The 27254-nt window shown below is 40.1% G+C and overlaps 3 protein-coding genes and 1 long non-coding RNA gene across 21 annotated transcripts in view; 2 read left to right on the forward strand and 2 right to left on the reverse strand.

Annotated features, from left to right (window-relative positions):
* CCNB1IP1 (cyclin B1 interacting protein 1) overlaps positions 1-5889 on the reverse strand; it is a 32385-nt gene extending 26496 nt beyond the window's left edge. For 4 of the 11 annotated variants that reach the window (XM_049705500.1, XM_049705495.1, XM_049705499.1 and 1 more), the window contains exons 1-2: positions 5472-5889; positions 3203-3263 (exon numbers count right to left, since the gene is read on the reverse strand). The gene's annotated coding sequence lies outside the window, so the exon portion shown is untranslated. Of the gene's footprint in view, positions 1-1339; positions 1421-2678; positions 2820-3202; positions 3264-5471 lie in introns of those variants that run through there. The other 7 variants (XR_004485462.2, XM_033435894.2, XM_049705497.1 and 4 more) reach the window with 7 other exon arrangements.
* The window catches only part of LOC125963408 (uncharacterized), a 500580-nt gene that overhangs the window by 375720 nt on the left and 97606 nt on the right, over positions 1-27254 (forward strand). The gene's annotated exons all lie outside the window — the stretch shown is intronic.
* On the forward strand, positions 5991-19254 carry PARP2 (poly(ADP-ribose) polymerase 2). 3 transcript variants are annotated; one of them, XM_012534498.3, is made up of 16 exons: positions 5991-6146; positions 7109-7243; positions 7575-7645; positions 8244-8294; positions 13603-13699; positions 14126-14201; positions 14816-14918; positions 15526-15688; positions 15946-16084; positions 17130-17193; positions 17275-17409; positions 17670-17797; positions 17962-18061; positions 18408-18506; positions 18740-18864; positions 18985-19254. In XM_012534498.3, the coding sequence occupies exons 1-16, from the start codon at positions 6101-6103 to the stop codon at positions 19142-19144; spliced, it is 1692 nt and encodes a 563-aa protein (XP_012389952.2). In that variant the 5' UTR covers positions 5991-6100; the 3' UTR covers positions 19145-19254. The 3 variants fall into 3 exon arrangements, with proteins under 3 accessions (XP_012389952.2, XP_033291777.2, XP_033291780.1); XM_033435886.2 differs by having other exon boundaries at positions 6135-6262; XM_033435889.2 differs by lacking the exon at positions 7575-7645 and having other exon boundaries at positions 6136-6262.
* The window catches only part of TEP1 (telomerase associated protein 1), a 50111-nt gene continuing 41892 nt past the window's right edge, over positions 19036-27254 (reverse strand). For 3 of the 6 annotated variants that reach the window (XR_007475317.1, XR_007475323.1, XM_049705470.1), the window contains one exon: positions 19036-19665. Coding sequence is in view for 1 of the 6 variants with exons in the window: in XM_049705470.1 (XP_049561427.1) it covers positions 19660-19665 (6 nt within the window). In the remaining 5 variants the exon portion in view is untranslated. Of the gene's footprint in view, positions 19666-24175; positions 26997-27254 lie in introns of those variants that run through there. The other 3 variants (XR_007475320.1, XR_007475318.1, XR_007475319.1) reach the window with 3 other exon arrangements.

Below are 27254 nucleotides of genomic sequence, written 5' to 3' on the forward strand. Positions count from 1 at the left end.
ATTTTGAAGTTGGACAGAAGTGGATTTGAATCCTAGCTCCCCCATATATTTGCTGTGACCTGGGGCAAGTTACGCAACTTCTCTAAGTCTCAGATTCCCTTTCCATAAAATAAGGACAAATACCACCTACCTCTTAGAACTGTTGTGAAGATTAAATGACATAAAATAAATATAAAATACTTTGCACAGTAGCTGGCATGTAGTTAAATATTTAGTATGTTGTTTCTACTAAGTGTCCAAGATCAACTAGCTAATAAGAATGCAAATATTCTGCCTAAAATTTCACACTTTCACAATAATCTTGAAGCCAGGAAAGTCACTCATATACTCATAAATGCCCTTCCAAATCCAAGATTTGTGTCTTTTAAGAAAAAAAAAAGTTTGCTTTCCCCTTCCTTTCATTCTTTACTTAGCAATGAAGACTCCAATGTATTCTAAATAAAATTACTCCATAACAACAAAAGCATACTTCCATTGAAAACTAATTTTTCTCCCAATCAGCAAAACCTCCCAACTGGAAAACTAGATGTTTCACAAGACATGATCTGGGCCTTTTAAGACTTTTAAAATAGGCTTGGAGGAATTCACAAAGGCTTCCTCTTTTATTTTGCATGTTTACAGCCCCCAAAACATTTCCATTTTTCCTAACTTAATGCTAAAATATGAGTTTACTCACTCAACACCATAATTTCAGAAAGATATCCAGCCCGTATTTTGCCAAGTAAACATGGCAAGCATGCTCCTTCTGCACTTGTGAATACGAAGACCATGTGGCTTCTCTGATTCACACTGTCATTCCTTCTCAACATTAAATATGTGTTCACAACAAAATAAACCATCCCTTACTTAAACTGACGTGGGCAAGGATATAGTCACATAAAGGCCATCAGCATGGTTTTGGTTTTGATAGAAAATCCTTTATTGTTCAATCAAGATATTTAGGGTGTTGGTTTCTAGTCATCACTATGTGCACAAAATAATAGGAAGTACTGCATATTTAGAGTCCTTATAACAAGAATATATCAAAACCCAACTGAAATGTCACATGTTGACAAATGACTTATGTACAAGGTTTTTCATTTTGAAGGGAATAACAAGATTGTAAACCACCTAAATGTACACCAACAAAGGTTAAATAAACTATGGTATGTACATACATAGATTTCTATGTAACCATGTTAAATAATGTGGACCTTCTATATTTTCTCACTTGGAAACCCTAAGTGGGAAAAGTAAGATACATGGTAGAGTATGTATAGAAGAGGGGTAACCACATATATTTGCTTATGTATGCATAAAATATCTCAGGAAGGATACACAAGAACTTATTTACACTTACCAAGGAGGGGAATCAGGCTTAGGAGACTTCATTATGTACACTATGATCCCTTTTGAATTTTGAGCAATGTGAATGTATTACCTATTCAAATAACATAAATTTAACAGTAAAGCTTGAGAATTATAAGGATTATGGGGGATCTACACCTGGCTATTACCACATTCCATGCACTAGTTTATGTCTCTCTCATACCTTCTACCTGTAAGGATAACACATACATTATATTCAGACTAATGTATGTCACTCAAAGTCACTAGGCAAACTTTTTATGAGAAAAATAATATCCACAATAAATTTATTGCCTACTTCTAGAAGGTATGTCACATGGACTAGTGTTTGGACTTTGTATACTTTGATCTTCAAAAGCTAAGCCTGGGACTTCCCTGGTGGCGCAGTGGTTAAGAACCCGCCTGCTAATGCAAGTTATATGGGTTCGAGCTCTGGTGGAGGAAGATCCCACATGCTGCGGAGCAACTAAGCCGGCGCGCCACAACTACTGAGCCTGCGCTCTAGAGCCTGTAAGCCACAACTACTGGGCCTGAGTGCTACAACTACTGAAGCTCACAAGACTAGAGCCCGTGCTCTGCAACAAGAGAAGCCACTGCAATGAGAAGCCTGCACACCGCATCGAAGAGTAGTCCCTGCTCGCCACAACTAGAGAAAGACCGTGCGCAGCAATGAAGACCCAACGCAGTCATTAATTAATTAATTAATTATTTTTTAAAAAGCTAAGCCTAAGAATAGTTCAATGACTCACCCAAGATCACTGGAGGAGTAAATTGTGGTGCTGGAAGTTGATTTAGGCTTGCACTACACTAAGGCCCCTCATCTTTTTCAGTATATCCTAAGCTTTTTAGGGCACAGTGCCGACATTAAAATTGGGAGCCCCTTTTAGAGCTCATTAAAATCATCTGACTTCAGAGTTTGCAGCCTAGTCCCACTAAGAAAGCCGAACTGCTCTGAACAAAGACCAGGGCAAAGATAACATCCACTGCAGCTCCCACAAACCCAGTAAGAACCTGGGCCCCGAAGATACAGGAGAATTAAAACTGACTAGTCTGAACTCCTCCTCCCAAGATCTACCCTCTCACTAAGGGAGACAGAAGTCAAAACAGCACTGAGATAATAACTGTACATTTTCCTCCAAGCAAAATGAATCCAGGCATTTTGCAGAAACACTATGTACATGAAGCAGAGTCTACTGTTCCTAGGTCACCCTGTTTCGGAGAAGGAAGGCAGACCCAGTCCAGCAGAGGCCCACGTGGAAACAAGCCAGGCAGATCATTTCACTTCCTTCCTCCAATCTCCACACAGCCAAAATTAATCGCCTGTAGCTCACCCACACTCCAAGGCTGTCTTGGAATAAAGGCCTGCCACCAGGATACAATGGCTCAAATTGAAGAGAAATTCAAAACAATTAGGAAGCAAAATTAAGTGCACACTCACCAGCCCACCACTAAAAGGAAAGAGAGAAAGTGGAGAGACAGGAAGTAGCTTTGAGAAGTGGCCTCAGAGCCTGATTGGCTAATGATGATTCCCTCCTCCTTTACCTTAAAAGGTGCTGAAATGATGCAAACCTCCCTTCCCCACTTCACCTACTTGTCTCTTTAAGGACCAATGATGCTACTTGCACTGTTTTTAGATTAAACTTTTTAAACCAAGTTTCCTTTTAATATACTTAGCACAAGCAAACATAGGTTAATTCGAGCTATTTACACACGTTCTTGTTCAGTTGGACCTACTGCAAACAATTTTCATTCCTTTGGGATAATATCGTATCCTTTGTGACCTCAACATGGTTAATTTATGCAAGGTGACAGGTTTCATTATAAACAGTCTAGATCTACTCAAGTTAGAACTTACCATCAGCGTAATATTCAAGTTAACAGGCTTAGCAGGAAAGATACTGGAAGAAGACATCCACCTGCAATCCAAGGAGAAAGGATTTATAAGAAAGCCACACTGGGTCTTCCCTGCTGTCGCAGTGGTTGAGAATCTGCCTGCCAATGCAGAGGACACGGGTGAAGATCCTAAATGCCGTGGAGCAACAAAGCCCGTGCACCACTACTGAGCTCTGCACTCTAGAGCCCGCGAGCCACAACTACTGAAGCCCACGCACCTAGAGCCTGCGCTCTGCAACAAGAGAAAGCACCACCCGCGCACCGCAACTAGAGAAAAGCCCGCGCGCAGCAACGAAGACCCAACGCAGCCAATAATTAATTAATTAAAAAAAAGAAAGAAACCCACACTGCCAACACCTTTATCTTGGACTTACAGCCTTCAGAATTTTGAGAAAATAAATTTTTGCTGCTTGAGCAACCCAGTCTGTACTTCTTAGTTATGGCAGCCCTAGCAAACCGATACACTGTGTGACCTTGAATAAATTATTTACATTTTTCTAAAGTTCAATTTCCTCAACTGTAAAATGGAGATAGTAATAATACCTGCCCTGTAAGGTTGTTGTGAGAATTAAATAATATATGTAAAGCTCATAGCATAGTAAGCACTAAATAAATTCTAGCTATTATCATTATAAAGATTAAATGAGGTTATGTATGTAGAGAGCACTTAGCTCAATGTCTAGTCCACAAAGAAAGTTCTACTCAGTATTAACTATTTTTAATAAACTGATTTTTATTGTCTTCCTATTTCCAAATTAATGCCTTTTACACCAGTCTAACTTGTTTGTGCCATAATTAAGTCAGATGCAACAGGCTTTGACATATCTCAGAAACAGATTAACCAATCCCATCCAATCCAACAAATATTTGTTGAACACTTATATTTTGTTAGATTTATTCCTAAGTACTTGATATGCTTTTATGTTATTATAAGTGGTATCTTTCCTAAAAATTCTGTTTCTCCTTGTTTGAAGCTCTTTTATAAAGATAAAATTTACTCTTACATGTTACTTTCTAGCAGCCTTGCTAAGCTTCCTTATTGAGTTAAAAAATTGATCCCCCAGTTTCTTCTGCATTTTTTATCCATAATCAAACCACATGCAAATAATGAGAAAAATTTATTTTCTTCTTTGGTGAACAAAATTTAATGCAAATAATGAGAAAAAAATATTTTCTTCTTTGGTGAACAAAATTTCTCAATTTTAATATAATTAAATTTATCAATATTTTCTCTCATACTCAATGACGTTTGTGTCTTTAGAAACCCGTCCCTTCTCTCAAGGTCTAAAAGATATTTATGTGTATTTTCTTTAAATTTTATTGAAGTATAGTTGATTTACAACGTTGTGTTAATTTCTGCTGTACAGCAAAGTGACTCAGTTATAGATACATATTTTTTCATGTTCTTTACCATTATGGTTTATCACAGGATATTGAATATAATGTTCCCATTGGACCTTGTTGTTTATCCATCCTATATATATATTAGTTTGCATCTGTTAATGGCAAACTCCCAATCCTTCCCTCCCCCACCTCTCTTCCCCTTGGCAACCACAAGTCTGTCCTCTATGTCTTTTACGTGTATTTTCTACCTAAGAGTTTTCAAGTTTACTTTTGAATGTCAGTCCTTAATCCATCTGTAGTTCACACACACACACACACACACACACACACACACACACACACACACATCCGTATTAGAACAAATCACAATTCTAGCCTTGACTTGGAAAGCCTGGCTTGCTGTGGGCCCTGGCTGCCTCTCCAGCTCGTCTCACACCACACTTCCCGCTTTCATTGCTCCAGCCACTCCGTGTCTCTCCTCTTTACTGACTGATTCTTCTGATACAGCTCAACTCCTGTCATTTACTTAGTGATGAGTCCCCCAGTTTGTTCTCCCATTAGAACTTCCCTTAGTACTGTGTATTTCTTATAGCGCTTGTTGCTGCTGTACTTTTGCTTGTGTAATTACTTGATTAATGTCTGTCCCCAACTAGACTCTAAGGTCCATGAAGACATGAACCATGTCTATATTGGCTAAACTACCATATCCCCAGAACCCACCAAAGTGTCAATAAATATGCTGAAGTAATGAATAAATATCTATAATCTACATGAAAATCACCAATACACTGGTTGTTCTTGTTAAAAATGCAGACGCTCAGTTTTTAATTCAGAGGGTCTGAGACACAGCTTCAGGGATATGCTCCCAGCGGGGTGGTGGTACCCACCTTTTCTAATACTCACTTGACCAGGTCTTCCGAGTTCATTAGCATTTTTGTAGCTTCCACAGCCTAAAAGAGGACGGGGGGGAGAGTAGTCTGAATTGGGTTATGAGGCCCCCATACAGGGTACCTCACCTCAGCCATTGAACTCACTTCGCTGGCCGTGAGTCTGTTCCAAGCTCCGGCTAAGGAGGCATCCGCCAAGTCCCTCCGCAAGGGAGGGGTCGATGGCATCTCCTGCCCAGTCTGCCCTCGCGCGGAGCCCCGTTCTCTGGGAACTCACCTCCCCGAAACTCAGGGAGAGCCCTGTTAGGGCCGCTTTTAGGCCCTAGTCTCAGACCTTCCCAAGGGACATGGGACGGAGTGACTAAACGCACTCAGCTCGTGGCCCCATCGATGAGCTTCCCGCCGCCCTACGCCGAAAACCAGGCTCAAGCCACATTTATAAGGCTCCCAAACCTAAATACATTTGTCGGTTATGGTGACTTCCCGCAACACATTGCGACATGCAAATACTGCGGAGCGTTCCTCCCCTGGCAACTCCTCGCTGGGACGCACGCGCGCTACGTGCTCCCGCCTTTTGACCGAGCCGGCGATACTTGGGAGAGGGTTGATGACGTCAGCGTTCTGGCTCCATGGCAGCTCGGCGGCGGCGGGGGACAGGCGGCAGCCGGGCGCGAGGTTTGGAGTGCATTGTGGGGGGCAGAAGGCTGGGGGGCGGGAAGTCGGAAAAGGAACGGTGCCCTCTGCTATAGCCCTTCCTACTTCCATCGCCGCCTGAACCAGCACTTGTCTTGGTACCGAACTTTGAAATTTTCTGTTCTCAAGAGCTTTTGGGATTACAGAACTGTGTATAACAGCTTGTTGACCTGTAACAACTAACTTAGTGCCAGCACCATCTTAAATACCTAATGTCATCCAGTTAAAAAAAATTAATTGTAAGGTGCATCATTGTTTTATGTACCACTAAGCAAGGAGAAACGCTTCCAATTAAAACATGATTCACTACTTATAAGTCATCCGCGGTAAAATGCATCCCAGTTTCAGAGATAATAAAATGCAACTCTTAGAACTGACTTATGATGAGATATCATACTCTGTGTATTGTGTTCTTACGTGCATAGGTCCACCCCACAAATTCGGTACTGTGTTGTCTTCCTCTGGATTTATCAGTTGGGGCAACTGAGGTAGTAAGAGATGAAATAACTTCTACGCGATTAAACAGCTGAAAGAGACAGGGCTGGGCTCTAAGTTAGGCACAGACTCCAGAGCACTCTAGTAACCATTATCTCATACCACCTTAGATAGTTTGAGGATAGATATTTGGGTGGTATTGGGGCACAAGTAAACGGAAGAGATAAGCAGGCTATGAGACTCGTGCCTCAGGCCATGAGCTCACAAGGACCTCAAGGCTCCATTTTGCTTTGTTTAGTTTTATGTGGCTAGAATAGCAATTCAGGAACTCACACTGTTTTCAAGAACAGTGGTGTGGCAGTTATTATTTCTTTGTAAATTTACAAAACCACCTCAATCTATTTCTTTAAAAAGATGTTTTTTCAAAGTAGCATCATATTCAGTGTGTACTCATTCTTTCTTTTGCTTCTTTGCCTATGCTTTTGCCCATTCTGTATCACTGAATGAAGCTGAAAGAGTTAATAATGGCAAAACAGCTACAGAAGACCCTCTACCTGCAAAGAAAATTCGAAAATGCCAGAAGATGAAAAAGCAGCCTGTGGCTGGAGGAAAGGCTGATAATGACAGGACGGAAAACAAGCAAGGTCAGCTCCCAGACATACATAGGCCAGGGAGCACCTGGGCCAGCAAGGGGTCTCTGGGAGGGGTGAGGGTCGGGGGGTGGTATCTTGTTTTTTCAACTCTTATTTCTTCCTTTCTTGAAGATATAATTAACTTTCTATCTTTTGGGCATACCACAGGACTAAACTACTCTCTCAAAATCTTCAGTTTCCTGTATTTGAGATGAATTGAGACCTGCGCAGATCAGGAGTGCTTGGGAAGGGCAAAGTTAATTATGACAGGTTTCTGTCTAACCATGACAGATAATTTTGATTCCCATACAAGTAGATGTGGTACATATCTGTCTTTCCTCAGAGTCTGTAAAGACCTTGCTGTTAAAGGGCAAAGCACCAGTGGACCCAGAGTGCACAGCCAAGGTGGGGAAGGTGAGAGACTCCCATTGATTTCTCAGGGAGCAGTTGTTCGTTTGTTATTGGGATTCCTGTCTGGAACATTGCTAGTATCCATTTTAGGAATGCTCTGCAAAATATTACTAGTGATTAACTCTCTCCAAGGCTGAGTGACGGCAGGGTGGGGTTTGGGGGTAATCATCAGGGTGATTTTTGGCATGGTTAACTTCCGGAGTCATCATCAGCTTTCCACACCTCATTCTCTTTCTCAGTTAGAAAATTGTATCATTATCAATGTTCTAATGAGAAACTGCCCTGGTATGTATGGCATGAGTTACTGATGAATGGGAAAAGGATTTGAAGAATACAGAAGAAAGGCTTTCTCTGGAACAGGTTTCCTTTAACTGAGTTAGACTGATCTGTATTTCTGTAATTACAAAAAGGCAACATGTTTTCATCATAGGAATGACAGTTTATGTGTAGAAGAACGTATTTTTGCATTTCTTTCCCTGGAAGATGCATGTTGGTAGAGTGGGAGAATACTAGCTCGAGGCATAAGAAAATTTAGAGCCTCGCTTAGGATCTCATCAGGGCTGTGACTGTACAAATGTCACTTTTTTCCTTTTCTCTCTAGGCCCATGTATACTGTGAAGGAAATGATGTCTATGATGTCATGCTAAATCAGGTAAGGGAAGAAACTATTTTATTTATGGGAATTTCTTCTTGATAATTATTGTTGATACTGTCCCAGTGCCCAAATCTTTAATTCTGAAGTCCCTTATATTAGACCCTAGGGGTTCATACTCCCAAGTACTCAGCCCTAGTGCACTCTACCTGATTGATAGTGGAGTCCTTTATGAAAAGCAGATCTTTTAGCAGATTTTATGTCTTTTATTGAACCTATGAACCCTCTGTTCATATCATTTTGCACATTTTCTGGTAGGTTGTTGGTCTTTTTTCTTATGGGCTTTGAGGAACTTTATATAATGTGGAGGATAGTCCTTTGTCTATAATATAAATTGCTTATATATTTTCCAAATTTGTCATTTGCCTTTTGATTTTCCTTATGGTATACTTTTTGCCCTTACTGAAGTTTTACATTTTTATGTAGTTAAATTTATTTATTTTTTTAAATTTACTTTTTATTGAGGTAACATTGGTTTATAACATTATGTAAATTTCACATGTACAACATTAGATTTCTACTTCTATAAGCACTACAGGGTGCTCACCACCGAAAATTTAGTTCCCATTTGTCACCATACAGTTCTCTATGCTCATCAGAGATATGGGCCTCTAATTTTCTTTTTTGTGTTGTCCTTGTCTGGTGTTGGTATCAGGGTAATGTTTTGTTTTGGGGGAGGTTTTTTAATTACTATTTCAGTCTCTTTACTAGGGTTTGGTCTATTCACATTTTCTATTTCTTTATGATTTAGTCTTGGAAGGTTGTATGATTCTAAGATTTGTCCATTTCTTCTAGGTTGTCCAGTTGTTGGCATATAGCTAGTCATAATATTCTTTTATAATCCTTTGTATTTCTGTGGTACTCATTGTTATTTCCCCTCTTTCGTTTCTGATTTTATTTATCAGAGCCTTATCTGTTTTTTTTTCTGAGTCTAGCTAAAAGTTTGTCAATTTTGTTTATCGTTTCAAAGAACCAGCTGTTAGTTTCATTGATCTTTACTATTGTCTTTTTAGTCTCTATTTCATTTATTCCTACTCTGATCTTTATTATTTCCTTCCTTCTGCTGACTTTGGGGCTTCATTTGCTCTCTTTCTGGTTCCCTTAGGTGTGAGGTTAGATTGTTTATTCAGGATTTTTCTTGTTTCTTGAGGTAGGCCTGTATTGCTTTCAATTTCCCTTTAATACCACTTTTGCTGCATCCCATAGATTTTGGTATGTCTTATTTTCATTTCATCTTTAGTATTTTTAATTTCTCCTTCGATTTCTTTGTTGACCCAATAGTTGTTCAGTAGCATGTTGTTCAGTCTCCACATATTGGTGGTTTTTCCGGCTTTCTTCTTGTAGTTGATTTCTACATTGTTGTAGTAGTTTCACGTGATCAGAAAAGATTTTTGATACGATTTCGGTCTTCTTATATTTATTGAGACCTGTTTTGTACCTCAACATATCAATATGATCTATTTTTGAGAAAGTTCCTTGTGCACTTGAGAAGAATGTGTATTCTGCTGCACTTAGATACAGTGTTCTGTACAAATCTATCAGATCTGTCTGATCTAATGTTTCATTTAAGGTTGCTGTTCCCTTATTGACTTTCTATCTGGATGATCTATCCATTGATGTAATTTGGGTGTTGAAAGTCCCCAACTATTATTATGTTGCTGTCAGTTTCTTCCTTTAGGTCTGTTAATAATTGCTTTACATATTTTGGTGCTCCTGAATTAGGTGTACATATATTGAAAAACTTCTCTTCTCAATGAATTGTCCCCTTTGTCATTATGTAATGTCCATCTTTGTCTCTTGTTACCTTTTTTCCTTGAAGTCTATTTTGCCTGATATGCGTATTAATTATACCCGCCTTCTTTTGGCTGCCATTTGCTTGGAGTATCATCTTCCATCCCTTCACTTTGAGCCTGTTTGTCTTTAGAGCTGAGCTGAGTCTCCTGGAGGCAGCATATAGGTGGATCTTATTTTTTAATCCATCCAGCCACTCTATGTCTTTTGTGGGGTTTTTTGGTTTGTTTTTTAATTTATTTATTTATTTTATTTTTTGGCCGCATTGGGTCTTCGTTGCTGCGCGCGGGCTTTCTCTAGCTGCAGCGAGTGGGGGCTACTCTTTGTTGCAGTGCGCAGGCTTCTCATTGTGGTGGCTTCTCTTGTGGAGCATGGGCTCTAGGCATGTGGGCTTCAGTAGTTGTGGCATGCGGGCTCAGTAGTTGTGGCTCATGGGCTCTAGAGCGCAGGCTCAGTAGTTGTGGTGCACGGGCTTAGTTGCTCTGCAGCATGTGGGATCTTCCCGGACCAGGGCTCGAACCCTGCAGGCAGATTCTTAACCACTGCGCCACCAGGGAAGCCCCACTCTGTGTCTTCTGATTGGTGAAGTCAATACATTTACATTTAGGATGATTATTGATAGATGAAGACTTAGTATTGCCATTTCATCTTTTGTTTTCTGGTTGTTCTATATCTCCATTGTTTCTTTTTCCTTGTGTTTCTGTTTGCCGGTTTGGTTTGGTGGTTTTCTATGACGTCTTTCTCAGTTTCCTTTTTTTTAATGTTTAGTGCCTCTGCTCTAGATTTATGCTCTGTGGTTATCATGAGGTTTGTATAAACGTCTCTTAGATAAAATAGTCCTTTTTCCGCTGATAGCATCTTCATTTGACTGTATGGCTTCCATCCTCCTCCTCTTCCCCTTTTATGTATTTGTTGTCTCAAATTATCCCTTTTTATGTTGTAAATTTGTTACCAAATTGAAGTAGCTATAGTTGTTTTTTCTGCTTTTTTCCCCTTTAAACTTTATGCTGTTTAAACCTATTCTGATAGAGTTGCAATTTTCTGATTCTGTTTATCACCTTACTCAAAGTTTTGTGTACCTTTGTCTTTTTCTTTCAAGTAGAAGAGCTCCTTTCAACATTTCTTGTAAAGTAGGTGTAGTGGTGATGAACTCTCAACTTTTGTTTGTTTGGTAAAGCCTTTTTTCTCCTTCATATCTGAATGATAACTTTGCTAGGTAGACTATTCTTGGCTAACAGTTTTTATCTTTCAGTATTTTGAGAAAGCCATTCCACTCCTCTAGAGTTTCTTCTGAAAAATCTTCTGCTAGCCTAATGGGGATTCCTTTATAGGTGATCATACATTTTTCTCTGGCTGCCTTTAAAACTCTTCTTTTATCATCGACTTTTGACAGTCTTAATATAATGTGTCGTGGAGAAAACCTTTTTGTGTTGAGGGAATTAGATGCTCTCTTAGCTTCATGGAGTGGTCTATCAATTTTCTTGCCCAGGTTTGGGAAGTTCTCAGCTATTATTTCTTTCTGCTTGGTTCTTTTATAGCTTTAATCTCGTCAGAAAAGTATTCCTTCTGTTCATCAGTTTTATTCCTGAGCTCATTGAACTGCCTTTCTGAGTTTTCTTTTAGCTCATTGAGCTTCTTCATGACAGTTATTTTGTATTCTCTATCAGTTAGATCACAATATTATATTCTGTGACTTTAAGTTTGGTTTCTGGAAAATTGTCATTTTCTTTTCATGATACACTGTAATTGTGGTTCTTCGTGGTGTTTGATGAGTTGTTCCTCTGCTAGTACGTCTGAAGTAGCAAACACCGCGCTCTTCTTTAGGTAAAGCTTTTTTTAAAATCTTGATTCTGAGGATTCAACAGGTTAGAAATTACAGGCCTTTCTTCTGTTTTCCAGTAGGTGGCGATGTAACACAAGTTTTTGGTTTCTCATCGGACCTGCCTCTAGTTACATTTGATAGCACTTTCCACCCTCCACCACCTCTGTCAGGGGTCACCCGGTGCCCTCCTTATCACTGTTGTGCCTCCAAGGTCATTGGTGCTTTGCTGCTGCTGCTGTCACTGGCGTCATTACCTGGGGCACCAGGATGGCAGGAGCCTCCGTTCGTCTGGGATCTCCTAAGTCACAGGAAAAGGCGCGGGGAGCTGGGTCGCCAGTGCCTCTGAGTTGTCTGGTATTGTTGTGTTCAGCCGGGAGCTGCCACTGAGGGGCCAGAGTCACGGGCCCTCCATGGCTTCCCTGTCACTGCTGCCCAGTTACCTGTGGCTGCCAGCACCACTGCAGCCAGGACGGCAGAGTCCTGTGCACCGCCTCACCTGCTGCTGCCAGGTTCTCTGGGGGCACGGAATCGCAGGCACCGCCTCCACTATTGCCCTGGTTCCACCTCCTCTATGTGTCCCAGTCCACCCACCTTTAGATGTACAGATGTGTGGAATTCTCTGGCACCCTGGAGTGTAAGACAGAGGCACCTTTGTTGAGTTGTGGATTTTTTTACTGGTTGTAGATTGAAGGGGAGAGATGAAGGGAGCATCTTTTCTCCACCATGATGCTGATATCCAATTTTTTTCTTTTTAATCTTTTTTCTCTTTGTTTATTTTTGTTGTTTTGGATAGATACTACACATGCCTGGTTAATGTATTTCCTGAATATGTCTTCATATTTGAATTGATTGATCTATCATATATACTTTTAACAGCTACCTAGTATTCTTTTATTACCACTTTTTTCAGTTAAAATATCATGAGCAGATAGAAAAGATCCTAAGGCCCCTTTTTGTTCTACCATCTGCGACTTTATAATGTGAGCAGACAGGAGGTAGGAACAGGAAACACACTTAACAAAGAAGACTGCATTGATGACCAGGGCTTGGCCTTACAGCACAAGCTGCTGTTCCTTATCATGGACTGCTCACTCTCTTCACTCAGAGTAAGTTACTCACAGGATACCGCTTTTTAGATACTAGTCACATTTTCTCTGAATGTCTCCAGCTCAGGTCACGTTAGGTACGGGGCAGACGTGCCAGTGGTTTCTGCCTGTCCTCCCTCCCCTCCTAACATCCTGCTCTCAGCTCATTGTCAGATTGCTGCAGCTGACAAACCAAAGCAGTAAGTGGAACTATTGAAGAATAAGTTGTCTAAACAAACAAGCATAATAGTTACAGATCTTTGGGGCATCAAAATTGTTTTCACTTGGAAAATAATTATTGGGAATGGATTGGGAGCTGGAAAATACATGCGGCCTCGGAACCATCTATGGAGGGAAGTGATGATATTTGAGGTTGGGTAGAGGTTTTAGGAAGCGTCCAGCCTTTAATTCTAGGAACTCAAAGTTTAATATAGAAACCCTTTTCTTCCTTTCTTATATCCTTACTCTTACATGAACCTGATTTTCTTGTCCCTTGCTGTCCTTTCCTCATGGCAATTACTGGTACCTGTGACCAAGGAAGAGTCATTAGTTTATGTAGCTTCCATTTGCAAACTTCTGTCCTTTTATGTTCATATTTCTATCATCGTAGACCAATCTCCAGTTCAACAACAACAAGTATTATCTGATCCAGCTGTTAGAAGATGATGCACAGAGGAACTTCTGTGTTTGGATGAGATGGGGCCGAGGTAATGACTTTTATTGTGGATTTTATGAATTATTATTCAGAAAGCCAAAAGCAACTAAGTGAGTAGCCAAAGGATCCTCTGGGTTTAAATTGGTGAAGTAGAGTTTCTATAACCTGTCAGAGGCTTAGGAATCAAACTGTGCTGCTTGAAATTGGGGAGTGGCCAGCATCCTCATTTGCAAGTTCCCATCGGAAAAACTACTAGCAGCCTGTTGAGGCTGAGAACTCTCCTGCAGTTGGGCTGCTAGTGCTGTTCAGAGGCAACAGGATCAGTTCCCTAAGCCCTTTCACCTTTTCCTTCTTCCCTTCCTGCCCATTTGTCAGATGCTAAGTGGAGAAACCTTAGAGAGCTGGCTTGTTGCTATCAGAGAACTGTTCTTGGGTTGGGGGGCAGAGAACCATCTTACACGTGGCATTTACTTTGCAGTTGGAAAAATGGGGCAGCACAGCTTGGTGGCTTGTTCTGGGGACCTCAACAAGGCCAAGGAAATCTTTCAAAAGAAGTGAGTGCTAAGAAATGAGTACAAAAAAATACCCTTCTTCTTCTTGGATATCTCTTCTTTAAGAATTTTATAGTAAGTGTGATTTGGCCTAAATGATAATGTCTTTCCACTGTGACACTGTATGATCGGAACACCAAATTACATCCTTAGTTAGTGATTAAATCACCTGGAACTGTGAAATTGACTAAAAAGAGAAGAAGCTAATATATTCAGCACATGACCAACAATTTAGGAAATTTGGGAAAAATGAGATGAGACTATTCAGCTACAGTTTGAAAAATTATTTTACTATGATATGAAAAACTTTCTGGAGTCTCTGGGAATGTTTCTTTCAGAGAAAAGGATTGTATAGGGATCTTTTGTCTTAAATCTCAATGACTTTTGTGATGTTTGGGGCCTTTGGGAAGCTCAGGCGTCTTTTCCCATTTTTTTTGTTCCCTTTGTCTCTAGAGCTTTTCTGTCCATTCAGGGTCCTAATTCAGAATCCAGATTTATGGAAAACTGATGTCGCAGGAAATAAAAAGTTTGAAGATGTTCTTAGGAAATAACTGTAAGCCCATCCCTAGTAGTAGACCCTTGTTTGTAAGATTTTCTCACCACCTTGAACTTTACAGATTCCTTGACAAAACAAAAAATAATTGGGAGGATCGTGAGAAGTTTGAGAAGGTGCCTGGAAAATATGATATGCTACAAATGGACTATACCACCAATACTCAGGTAAACTCTGACTATACGTTTAGGGAAGAACTGTTTCCTCTTAACCAGGGTGAAGTCTAGCAGAGTGACTTAGATGAGGTCCTAGTCTCTGTTATTTACTAAGGTTCTTATAAAATCTTAGGTCCTGTTTCCAGAAGTTTAATATTATGAGTCAAGAGAGGAGTAATAAATAGTCAAACTGATAAAACTACATTTAAAGTTGCCTTCACTTCTAGTTATATACCACAGTTTAAAAAAAAAAATTTAATTTTGAATGCTGAGTTATAACCAGGATGCTAAAAGGATCTATCCTGAAAACTGTCACATATCTGAAAAGTGAAAAACCAGTCTTTTTAAGGTGAGAAGATTTGAGATCCAATAGCTTCTTTACATACTTAATGACATCATATTTGGAGGGCCTTTTAGACTTACTCTGAGTGTTTAACTATGGGAAGCAGAAGTAGGACTAGAAGGTAGAAGTCACACTGAGTACAACTAGGTTAATAATGGAATGGGCCTGTGTTCAAGCAGAGGCCGATGTTGACCTGGCAGGAATATTGTAGAGCCCGTCCTTGCAGGGAGCGTAAAATAGATCCTTTCAGATTTTATGACTTTTTTTTTGCTGTAGAGTGAAGAGGAAACAAATAAAGGTGAATCTCTCAAATCCCAGTTGAAACCAGAGTCACAGCTAGATCTTCGTGTACAGGAGCTGATAAAGTTGATCTGTAATGTCCAGGCCATGGAAGAGATGATGGTAGAAATGAAATATGATACCAAGAAAGCCCCACTTGGTAGGACTTCAGATTCGATCCTACATTCTCACTTCATACTCTAGTTCCTTTACCAGGATATTTTATCACCATGATGATTTAAAGCTTGCTGATATTACTGAACAAAGAAAGAGAGATTTGGGGTGAGAGGTTGCGTGGGGGGAGGAAGAACAATTTTGAAAGTTGAAAGGTGAGAGTCTTTGTTGGGCAGGGACACAAATACAGTTTACAGGCTTGGGACCCTAGTTGTGGAGTCTGATCTCTGGCTGGGTCTGCAGGGAAGCTGACAGTGGCACAGATCAAGGCAGGTTACCAGTCTCTTAAGAAGATTGAGGATTGTATTCGGGCTGGCCAGCATGGACGAGCTCTCATGGAAGCATGCAATGAATTCTATACCAGAATACCACATGACTTTGGGTAAGGCCTGTGCTGTTACTTCACTTTGGTCTTCTGCCCAGCCATATCCCCTACATCACTCAGCAGCAACTATAATCTTTTTAATTTTTCATTTCTAAGGAAATGATCATCTTGAATAGCTGTAGAGCGAAAATGATTTATAGATAGCCTATTTAATCAGTTTATGAGTATGGGATGTGATCTCCTGGCCTGATTACAACCATATTCTCTGACAAAGTGGAAGTTACCAACTCAAGAGAGAGTGGGGTCTAGCTATCCAACCAACATATAAAACACCTTCAGGCATATCACCCTGTTTCCTATTCTTTAAGGTGACAGTAACACACTAACACCATTTCTGTGAACTCAAAGGATATTAAGTATATAAAATACATTTTATCTTTGTTGATTCTGCATTCTGGTGCTTCCTTTATTTTTATTCCTCTATTGCTTTATAGAAGCCTGTGACCTAGAAATTACCCCGAGTGGTCAATAGGTATATTTCTGCCTCTAGATAGGACTTCATCCAAACTATTCCTTATTGATGTCAATACATCTTATTTTTATTTTATTTTTTTAATTTTTATTTATTTTTTTTTGGTACGCGGGCCTCTCACTGTTGTGGCCTCTCCCGTTGTGGAGCACAGGCTCCGGACGCGCAGGCTCAGCGGCCATGGCTCATGGGCCCAGCCGCTCCCCGGCATGTGGGATCTTCCCGGACCAGGGCACGAACCTGTGTCCCCTGCATCGGCAGGCGGACTCTCAACCATTGCGCCACCAGGGAAGCCCCATCTTATTTTTAAAAAGTTCCCATAAAAAGGAATTTTAACTCTAGTCCCAAATGTCAAAATCTATATAGTTTGTTCATTTTATCCTACTCAGAGTATATGCATAATATCTCTTTATATATTTGGAAGTTAAAATCTCTTACAGATCTCTATCAAATGGAAGACCCCAGTTTCTTATACCTATTTTCTAAAGGACCTATCTTTAGTCTGTTATTTTTAGTCATGTGCCTTTTGGCCACATATCAGAGAACTAATCATTGGTTATATCTCTGTCCTAGACTCCGTACCCCTCCATTAATCCGGACAGAGAAAGAGCTGTCAGACAAAGTACAGCTACTAGAGGTGAGATATGTGTGGACTGGGAAGTATTACATCTGTTGCCCCAGGTTCCTCCCACACTGATTTTCTGTCTCATCTTGTCAGGCTTTGGGAGACATTGAAATTGCCATTAAACTGGTGAGGACAGAACTGCAGAGCCCAGAACACCCACTGGACCAACACTATAGAAAACTACATTGTGCTTTGCACCCTTTAGACCATGAGAGTTATGAGTTCAAAGTAAGAAAAATGATCATTTATTTTCATAACAAAATAAATGATCCACCCTTCCCCATCCCCCTGTTCTCTGACTACTTCTGGTTAAGAGAAAACTTGAGGGCAGAACTTCTATTTACTAGGAATTGGGAAGGTAGGGCTCTTTCTAGCTGCCCTTGTGAGACCATTTGGGCCAATTTACACCAGAAGCCCTGAGGTTCTTCAGCTCACCATGGTCTCTTTATAGAGTCCGCATCAGCCGTTTCTTTCATTGTTCTTCACAGGTGATTTCCCAGTACCTGCAGTCTACGCATGCTCCCACACACAGTGGCTATACCATGACCTTGCTGGATGTATTTGAAGTAGAGAAGGAGGGTGAGAAAGAAGCCTTCAGAGAGGACCTTCATAACAGGTCTCCATTTAGCTTTGGGTTTGGGAAGACATTCCCTTGCCTGAAGCGCAGTTATGGAACTTACAGAGAAGGATAGCAGAGACAGCTGTTGGTGTTTTTTTATGCTTATGGCCTATGTTTGCAGGAGAGCAAGAGAGAGTACAATAATATTGGCTTTTCCTTAGGATGCTGCTATGGCATGGTTCCAGGCTGAGTAACTGGGTGGGAATCCTGAGCCACGGGCTTCGAATCGCCCCACCTGAGGCTCCCATCACAGGTTACATGGTGAGTAGAAATTGAACCCTGGAGGTAGGTACAAGGGAAAAGAATACAATTTTCTCAGTCCTTCCCTCCCCCCTTTCTTTTTTTTCCTAGATTAGGATTAGGTGGTGACCTGGCATTGACTATGACCTTCCTTTCTTAAATTCCTAAGGATGTCCCTCCTTTCTCCCCAGAAAGCAGAGATTCGTTGATGCTTCTGCCTTCTCTTGGAACAGAATTGTGAGGGGAAATGGAGAAGGGTCTATATTGTGTTTAAGATAATAGAACACAGGGTCAGTGGTATGAGCCTCCCTTCTAACACGATGGGTTAGGCAGTTGACCTTGTTTTTTTTTTATTTATATGTTTCAGTTTGGAAAAGGAATCTACTTTGCTGACATGTCTTCCAAGAGTGCCAATTACTGCTTTGCCACTCGCCTAAAGGATACTGGACTGCTGCTCCTGTCAGAGGTAAGGCAGGAACACATCCGTGATTTCTAGTTTATTATTAGTTCCTATTTTTCCAAAGAGAAAAGTTCAGCCACAGAACCAAGAGGTTCACCTGGGAGAACCTGAGAGAGAAGCCAAGTGCAATTTCCACTGCATTCGAGTAGGAGAAGAAAGTACTGATGGAGTTTTCTGTTTGGCTTTAGAGCCATTCATTTCAGTAGGATGTGGTCATTTAAAGATCCTTTTCTTTGCAGGTAGCTCTCGGTCAGTGTAATGAGCTACTAGGGGCCAATCCAGAGGCAGAAGGATTACTTCAGGGCAAACACAGCACCAAGGGGCTAGGCAAGATGGCTCCCAGTCCTACGTGCGCCATCACCTTGTAAGTACTCAGAGCCTGGAGGGTCAGAAAACTCCTTTTGGCCAGATAAGACTCTCTACTTTCTCTATTCAAACTTCTGAACCAGAGGCAGATGTTGACACACATTCTTCCATTTGGCAGGAATGGGAGTACAGTGCCCTTAGGACCAGCAAGTGACACAGGAATTCTGAATCCAGAGGGTTATACCCTCAACTACAACGAATTTATTGTCTATAACCCCAACCAGGTCCATATGCGATACCTTCTAAAGGTTCGATTTAATTTCCTGCAGCTGTGGTGAATGTTGATATTAAACAAACCAGAGAAAATATGATCTTCAAGCAAGAAAACAGGCAACGTTGTACTTTCGATTTTCTCATATTTTCTGTAATAAAGACAGTACAAATCTTCCACTGGCTTCTTCGGGCTTTACTTCTGCAAGCACATATTTCTTCTGATGTTAGTGTATCTTTATTTCCAGGACAGAAAATACAGCTTCTCTGCATGTGCCACAGCTAGCTGCAGGTTACTCAGGATCCTGTTCTGTTCTTTCACAGCAGAATAGCCTCTGTGCATTGAGGGAGACTAATGGAGGTTAATGTTTTTCTCCATTTAATATAGTTTTTCTGCAAACTGGAGTTTGTTGGGTAGTATTATAGGAAGGGTAGAGGCAGCAAAGACTGAATTGTTTCCCATACAAATCTTCTCACTTGCCTTTTTCCCCTGTTTACCACCTGCAGACCAGGTCTCCCACCACTTAGCATCCTAGGTCTCAGCAGATGTCCAAAATTTTGGGTAGCACTTGGAGGACTGTCACTAAGCCTAAATATATCTCAGGGAGGAAGGGAGAGAAGGAGAATGATTTAATGTACCCCACTCCATCTAAGAAGTACTAAAGTCTAAAACAGATCCAGAGACTTCTTGACTATTTGTAAACACATGCAACACAGATAAACACACACATACAACATACTTCCTTAGTAACAATGAAGGTTATTTAAATGAAAACAATAGTTTGTAACTTTTTAGAGACCAGATTACCAATATCTATCAAAAATTTTAAATGTACACACCCTTTGACCTAAAAATTACAGATGTACATGTTTACATAGATGATGTCACTGCAGAATTGTTATATGCAAAAAAACCCATAAATAAGGAACTAGTTAAATATATTCTCTCATTGAAATAGTATGCTGCTGTTAAAACTAGACTATACACTTCAAAAAAATGTAAGAGAAGGGAATACTTCCCAACTCATTTATAAGGCAGTATAAAACTAAACCCAGATAAAGATATCACAAGAAAATTATAGACCAGTATCCTGTAAGAATGTAGATACAGGTGCAGTGGTTAATAATCCACCTGCCAATGCAGGTGTCACAGGTTCAAGCCCTGGTCCAGGAAGATCCCATACGCTGCAGGGCAACTAAGCCCGTGAGCCACAACTGCTGAGCCTGTGTGCCGCAACTACTGAAGCCCACGTGCCTAGAGCCCATGCTTCGCAACAAGAAGCCACTGCCATGAGAAGCCTGCACACTACAACGAAGAGCAGCCCCTGCTCACCACAACTAGAGAAAGCCCGTGTGCAGCAATGAAGGCCCAACACAGCCAAAAATAAATACATTTATTAAAAAAAAAAAAAGAATGTAGATACAGGGACTTCCCTGGTGATCGAGTAGTCAAGAATCCACCTTCCAATGCAGGGGACATGGGTTCGATCCCTGGGTGAGGAACTAAGATCCCGCATGCTGCGGGGCAACTAAACCTGCGTGCCACAACTAGAGAGCCTGAATGCCGCAACTACTGAGCCCGTGCACTCTGGAGCTCGTGCGCCACAACTAGAGAAGCCCACATGCTGCAACTAGAGAGAGAAGCCCACAATGAAGAGCCCACATGCTGCAATGAAGACCCAGCTCAGCAAAAAAAAAAGAATGTAGATACAAAAATAAAATACTATCAAGCCTAAACCAGCAAACCATAAAAAAGGATTATACAGCATGACCAAATGAGATTTATTGCAGAAATGCAAGGTTGGTTCAACATATGAAAATCAACCAAAATTGATGGTTGTGACTTTTGCCAAATGTAGGGCAAAAGTCACATGACCATCTCATTAGATGCAGAAAAAGCAATTGGCAAAATTCAACACCCTTTCACGATACACATTCAACAAACTAAGAATGGAAAGGACCTTCTTCAACCTAATAAAGGATGTCTATGAAAAACCGCAAAAAGACTGAAAGTTTTTCCCCAAAGATCAGGAACAAGACCAGGATATCTGCTCTCACCACTTCCATTCAGCATTGTACCGGATTCTGGGCACAGTAATTAGATAAGGAATAGAGGGGAAAAGGCATCCATATTGAAAAGGAAGAGGAAAAACTATATTGGCAGATTACATGATCTAATATATATATAGATTAGATTACATGATGTAATATATATATATAGATTAGATTACATGATCTAATATATATTAGATTACATGATCTAATACATACATATTAGATTACATGATCTAATATATATATAGATTAGATTACATGATGTAATATATATATATAGATTAGGTTACATGATCTAATATATATATATTAGATTACATGATCTAATATATATATAAAGCCCTAAACAATACATACAAAAGGAAATTAGAGATAATAAGTTCAACAAGGTTGTGGGATACAAGATCAATATACAAAAATCAGTTGTATTTCTATACACTAGCAATGAATAGTCTGAAAAGGAAATTAAAATCCCTTTATAATAGCATCAAAAAAAATTAGGAGTAGATTTAAATCACAAAACTTGTACACTGAAAATGACAATACATTATTGAAAGAAATTTAAGAAGACCCAAATAGGTGGAAATACACTGTGTTCATGGATTGGAAAATTTAATATATCTAAGATGGCAATACTCCCCAAAGTGATCTACAGATTCAGCGCGATTCTGGTCAAAATTCCAATAGCCTTTTTGCACAAGTGAACAAGACAAACCTAAAATTCATATGAGATTGCAAAGTGATCTTGAATAGCCAAAACAATCTTGAAAAAGTTGGAGGACTCACACTTTCTGATTTCAAATCTTACTACAAAGCTGTAGTAATCAAGAAAGTGTGGTACTGGCATAAAGATGATATATAGATCAATAAAATTGGAGAGTTGTGAAATAAATACATGTATCTATGGTCAACTGATTTTCAACGAGGATGCCAGGACTACTAAAAGGGGGAAAGAATAGTTTTTTCAATAAATGGTGTCAAGACAACTTGGATATCCACATGCAAAGTAATCAATTTGGAATACTACCTCACACTATATGCAAAAATTAACTCAAAGTGTGTCAAAGACTTAAATGTAAGAGCTAAAACTATAAAACTTTTAGAAAACACAGATGGAAATCTTGTGACCTTGGATTAGGCAACAGTTTCTGAGCTATGACACCAACAGCACAATCAACCAAAGAAAATAATAGTGTTCATCAAAATTTGAAACTTTTGTTAATCAAAGGACACTATCGGGACTTCCCTGGTGGTCCAGTGGTAAAGAATCCACCTTCCAATGCAGGGGACACGGGTTCGAACCTTGGTCGGGGAACTAAGATCCCACAGGCTGCAGGGCAACTAAGCCTGCGTGCCACAACTACTGAGCCCATGCTCCTCAACTGGAGAGCCCATGTGCTGCAAACTACAGAGCCCACGCACTCTGGAACCAGTGTGCCACAACTAGAGAGAGAAAACCTGCACACCACAACTAGAGAGAAGCCCGTGCGCTGAAACAAAGAGGCCACATGATGCAACAAAATACTCCACGTGCCGCAACGAAGACCCAATGCAGCCAAAAAAATAATTAATTAATTATAAATAAATAAATAGATATACTAGGGGAAGAAAAAAAAAGGACACTATCAAGAAAGTGAAAAGGCAACCTATAGAATGGGAGAAAATATTTGCAAATCATAACATGATGAGGATCCAGTATCCAGAATATATAAAGAACTCTTACAATTCAACAATAAAAAGATAAATAGGGGCTTCCCTGATGGCGCAGTGGTTAAGAATCCACCTACCAATGCACGGGACATGGGTTTGAGCCCCGGTCTGGGAAGATCCCACATGCCGCGGAGCAACTAAGCCTGTGCGCCACAAGTACTGAGCCTGCACTCGAGCCCATGAGCCACAACTACTGAGCCAATGTACCACAACTACTGAAGGCCGTTTGCCTAGAGCCCGTGCTTCACAACGAGAAGCCACCGCAATGAGAAGCCCGTGTACTGCAACGAGGAGTAGCCCCCGCTCGCCACAACTAGAGAAAGCCCACGCGCGGCAACAAAGACCCAACGCAGCCAAAAAAATAAATAAATAATAAATTTATTTACAAAAAGATAAATAACCCAGTTAAAAACCAACCAAAGAATCTGAATAGAAATTTCTCCAAAGAAATACAAATGTCCAATAATAAGCACATGAAAAGATGTTCAACATCATTAAATATTAAAGAAACAAATCAAAATCACAAGATACCACTTGACAAACACTAGCAGGGCTGCAATTAAAAAGACCAAAAATAACAAGTAGTGGTGAAAATGTGGACGAATTAGAAACCTCTCATGTTACTGGTGAGAATGTAAAATGGCTCAGCTTCTTTGGAGAATAGTTTGGCAGTTCCTCAAATAGTTAAAACATATAGTTACCATGTGACCTACTAATCCTGATCTTAGGTATGTAAAGAGAATTGAAAAGAAATGTTTACACAAAAACTTGTACGTTGACTGTTGATAGCAACATAATAATAGCCAAAAAGTGGAAACAACCAGAATTTCTATCAATTGATGAATGGATGAACACAATATGGTGTATCTATACAATGGAATATTATTGTATTATTTATTGTTATATTGTATTATTATTATAAAATGGAATAAAGTATTGATACATGCTACAAAATGGATAAACCTTGAAAACATGCTAAGTGAAAGCCACACAAAAGGCCACATATTGTATGATTCCATTTATATAAAATGTCTTGAATAGGCAAAGCCATAGAGATGAAAAGTAGATTAGCAATTGCCAGTGGCTGGAGGAAGGGGTGAGAGGGGAGTGATTCGGTACAATGTTTCTTTGGAGGTAATAAAAATGTTCTGGAGTTAATGGTGATAGTTGCAGTGTTGGAATATACTAAAAACCACTGAATTATAGGGTGAAAAACAGGACTCCCCTAACACCACTAGCCCAGTGCTTAAGGCTCCGGGGAAGGGGGAACGGGTTTGATCCCTGGTCAGGGAACTAAGATCCCGCATGCTGTGCAGTGTAGCCAGAAAAAAAAAAAAAAAAAAAAAAAGGTGAAAATGAATTATATCTCAATTTAAAATGCTATACTGAATTTTTGTGATATATATTTTTCCTTTAAAAATAGTGGCCAAAAAAGTTGCATTGAAATATACATACTATGTAGTTTAAGTAATAAAATGCAATAGGCTCCCAAAAAGTAAAATAGATATTCATGAGTCCATACTGATATGTGAATGACTCAATATATAAATAAGTGGGGAAGAGGGGATAAACATTCCTTTTAGAATTTCAATTAATATAGAAGGGCTGAGGGAAATAGAAAATCATCATTAGAAAATCACAGTCATAATTGCTCAGGCAAGATTGATGCATGAATATTAAAAAGTCAGTGAAAACAGAATATTTGCATAGTCTAAAAACACTTACCTCAAAATTTATTGATTTTGTGGTGATTACCACAAATTCTTTGATATATCTCCCTCTTAGAGGCTTAATCCCCTTCCCCTTGAGTGTGAGCTAGACTTAATGACTTGCTTCTAACAAACAATATGGAGAAGGTACAGTAAGAAAAACCTGGCAAACATCGCGTCAACCTTACAAGTGATCAAGGTTAACACCACTAGTAATAAGTCATGTTGATATCATTGCTTTTGATATGATGTAACAAGAAGGGCACATCATCTCTTGTATTCTTCCTTTAAATTCATAATTTCAGTCTGTTCATGAGAAGACAGCAGACAAAGCCAAACTGAGGGATATTCTACAAAACACCTGACCAGAAATCTCCAAGAATGTCAAGACTATGGAAAGTCTGAGACAGGGTCACAGCTGAAGGATTAGACTAAGGCGCCATAATGACTAAATGCAATGTGGTATTCTGGATTGGACCTGGAACAAAATGAAGATACTAGTGGAAAAACTGAGGAAATCGAATCACATATGTAGTTAATAATATTGTATCAATGTTAATTTTTTGGTTATGTAAGATGTTAACACTAGAGGAAGCTGGGTGAAGAAGGGTATGTGGGAATATTCTGTGTAAATCTTAACTGATCTTTTTTAAAAAAGGACTAAGAGCCATTCTACTGGAAAAGCATCAACACAGGTTCTTTGAGGGTATAACTGTGTATCTGGTTCCTAGTTCTTCCAGATACATGGTAGGATGACACTTCCCTCCCCTTTGACAATAGGCAGAGCCGTGTGACTTGCTTTGCTCACATATATAAAATATGAGTGGAAGTGATGTGTTTTATTTCCAGGTAGATTTAGAGCCAACAAGTGGGGTTTTTTTCTTTTTTAAAAATTCTATCAGTTCCCCATATATATATTTTTTAACTGAAAAATTAAGTCCAGATTTCATCTGACTGATTAAATATATACCAATAACCAAGACATTTTTGAGAAAGAATAACAAGGTGATACTTGCACTAGTGGATAAGGAAAAGAACAGTCAAGCACTTCCTGAACATTTACCATGTAAGTGTCAACTACTGTTCTAAGTGTTTCACATGTTTTAACTCATTTAATCCTCACAACATCCCTAAAAAATAGGCAATTTTATGCCTATTTTACAGATGGGGAAAGGGAAGCAGTCTTGTTAAAACAAATTTCTGACCTGTCATGGAACAATACTTTCGTAAAATATAATAAAAATGAAGTACCAGGAAAATGAACCCTCAAGAATTTGTGGAACAGCACTGGTCCACAAACCAAACTTTGTTTTTGTTTTTGTGTCGTGGCCTCTCCCGTTGCGGAGCACAGGCTCCGGACGCGCAGGCTCAGTGGCCATGGCTCACGGGCCCAGCCGCTCTGCGGCATGTGGGATCTTCCCGGACCGGGGCACGAACCCGCGTCCCCTGCATCGGCAGGCGGACTCTCAACCACTGCGCCACCAGGGAAGCCCACAAACCAAGCTTTGAATAGATATGTTCTAGATTTCAAAAACAAATTGGGGTGAGAGTTCCCCGATGGCCGAGTGGTTAGGATTCTGGGCTCTCACTGCTTTGGCCCAGGTTCATTCCCTGGTCAGGGAACTGAGATCCTGCAAGCCGCACGGCACGGCCAAAACAAACAAAAAAACCCAAACTGCACAGATGTGTAAAAACAGATGTTAAAAACTGACACATGAAAAAGGTGCTTCTGTGGGTTGAAGAAGACTGTTCCAATGTCCTATGATCCTATAATCCAGTGACTATAATTGAACTCATCCAGGCACTGGGAGACACTGAAATTGTTTAACGATAAGAACTCAGAAAATATTTAACGTAAAACCTAAACTGATTTTCCCTTCAACTCCCTTGGGGACATATTTACTGTTACCTAGAACCTGTTGTTCACTCATAGCAATTATATCTCCAAGATAAGAAAGATCACACCCTTCAGGTGGACCTGGTAAACAGAGCTGAGTCTACTGAGCAAGGTATGCTTTACTTTCTCCAGCCCCACTCCTCCATCCTCAGCTGGGGTGCCTTTGTAGAATTTTTAGAGCATGGAAGACAGACATCTAGGGCTTCCTCCTTCCTTGGCCCATGCTTTCAGGGGAACGATTGAACCCAGTGACTTCCAGGATGATGCTGTACCATGGTTCTCTGTAGCGTTTCTGGGTAGTAGTATGAATCATAAGTTTCAAATTACCTTAACCTGGACTTCTAGTCACAAGGTTCATGTAGAGCAGGTAGTCTAGAAGGTATATTTAGAGCCCTGCATGAGGCATGGGATAAAAGACAGAAGCATGACCTATGATTAAAACTTGTCAGCTGATGGCATTCCTTATGTCTTTATCCTCAGGCTGAGAGAGAATATGAGGCATTGGTAGAAATAAGATAAAGTCCTTCAGGTGATTTCTCCACATAAAATCTGGAATCAGGGCAAAGTAAGAATGAAACTGAGTACCCCTCAACTCCCTAAATCCAGAAAACTCTAGACCAGAGTGCAGTGATATGTCTCTGAGAGAACCCTACCAACCCAGGATAAAATCCTGTAATAGCTCTGGCTTATCATACACAAGTCCTTGACTTCTTGGACACCGAAGACCCTTAACCCTTCCTTAACCCTTAGAAAGAAAGGGCCTCAGGGAACTTCCTCTCCCATAAAACAGACTTATAGGAAAATAAG

This window comes from Orcinus orca, chromosome 2 (genome assembly GCF_937001465.1).
Source record: "Orcinus orca chromosome 2, mOrcOrc1.1, whole genome shotgun sequence".
In the NCBI taxonomy this organism is placed as follows: domain Eukaryota; kingdom Metazoa; phylum Chordata; class Mammalia; order Artiodactyla; family Delphinidae; genus Orcinus; species Orcinus orca.

Coding starts and splice junctions, on each gene's coding strand:
- PARP2 (XM_012534498.3), top strand. CDS start 6,101: ATGGCAGCTCGGCGGCGGCGGGGGACAGGCGGCAGCCGGGCGCGAG. Junction 18,062..18,407: donor CTCCCATCACAGGTTACATG/GTGAGTAGAAAT, acceptor TATATGTTTCAG/TTTGGAAAAGGAATCTACTT. Junction 18,865..18,984: donor CCTACGTGCGCCATCACCTT/GTAAGTACTCAG, acceptor TCCATTTGGCAG/GAATGGGAGTACAGTGCCCT.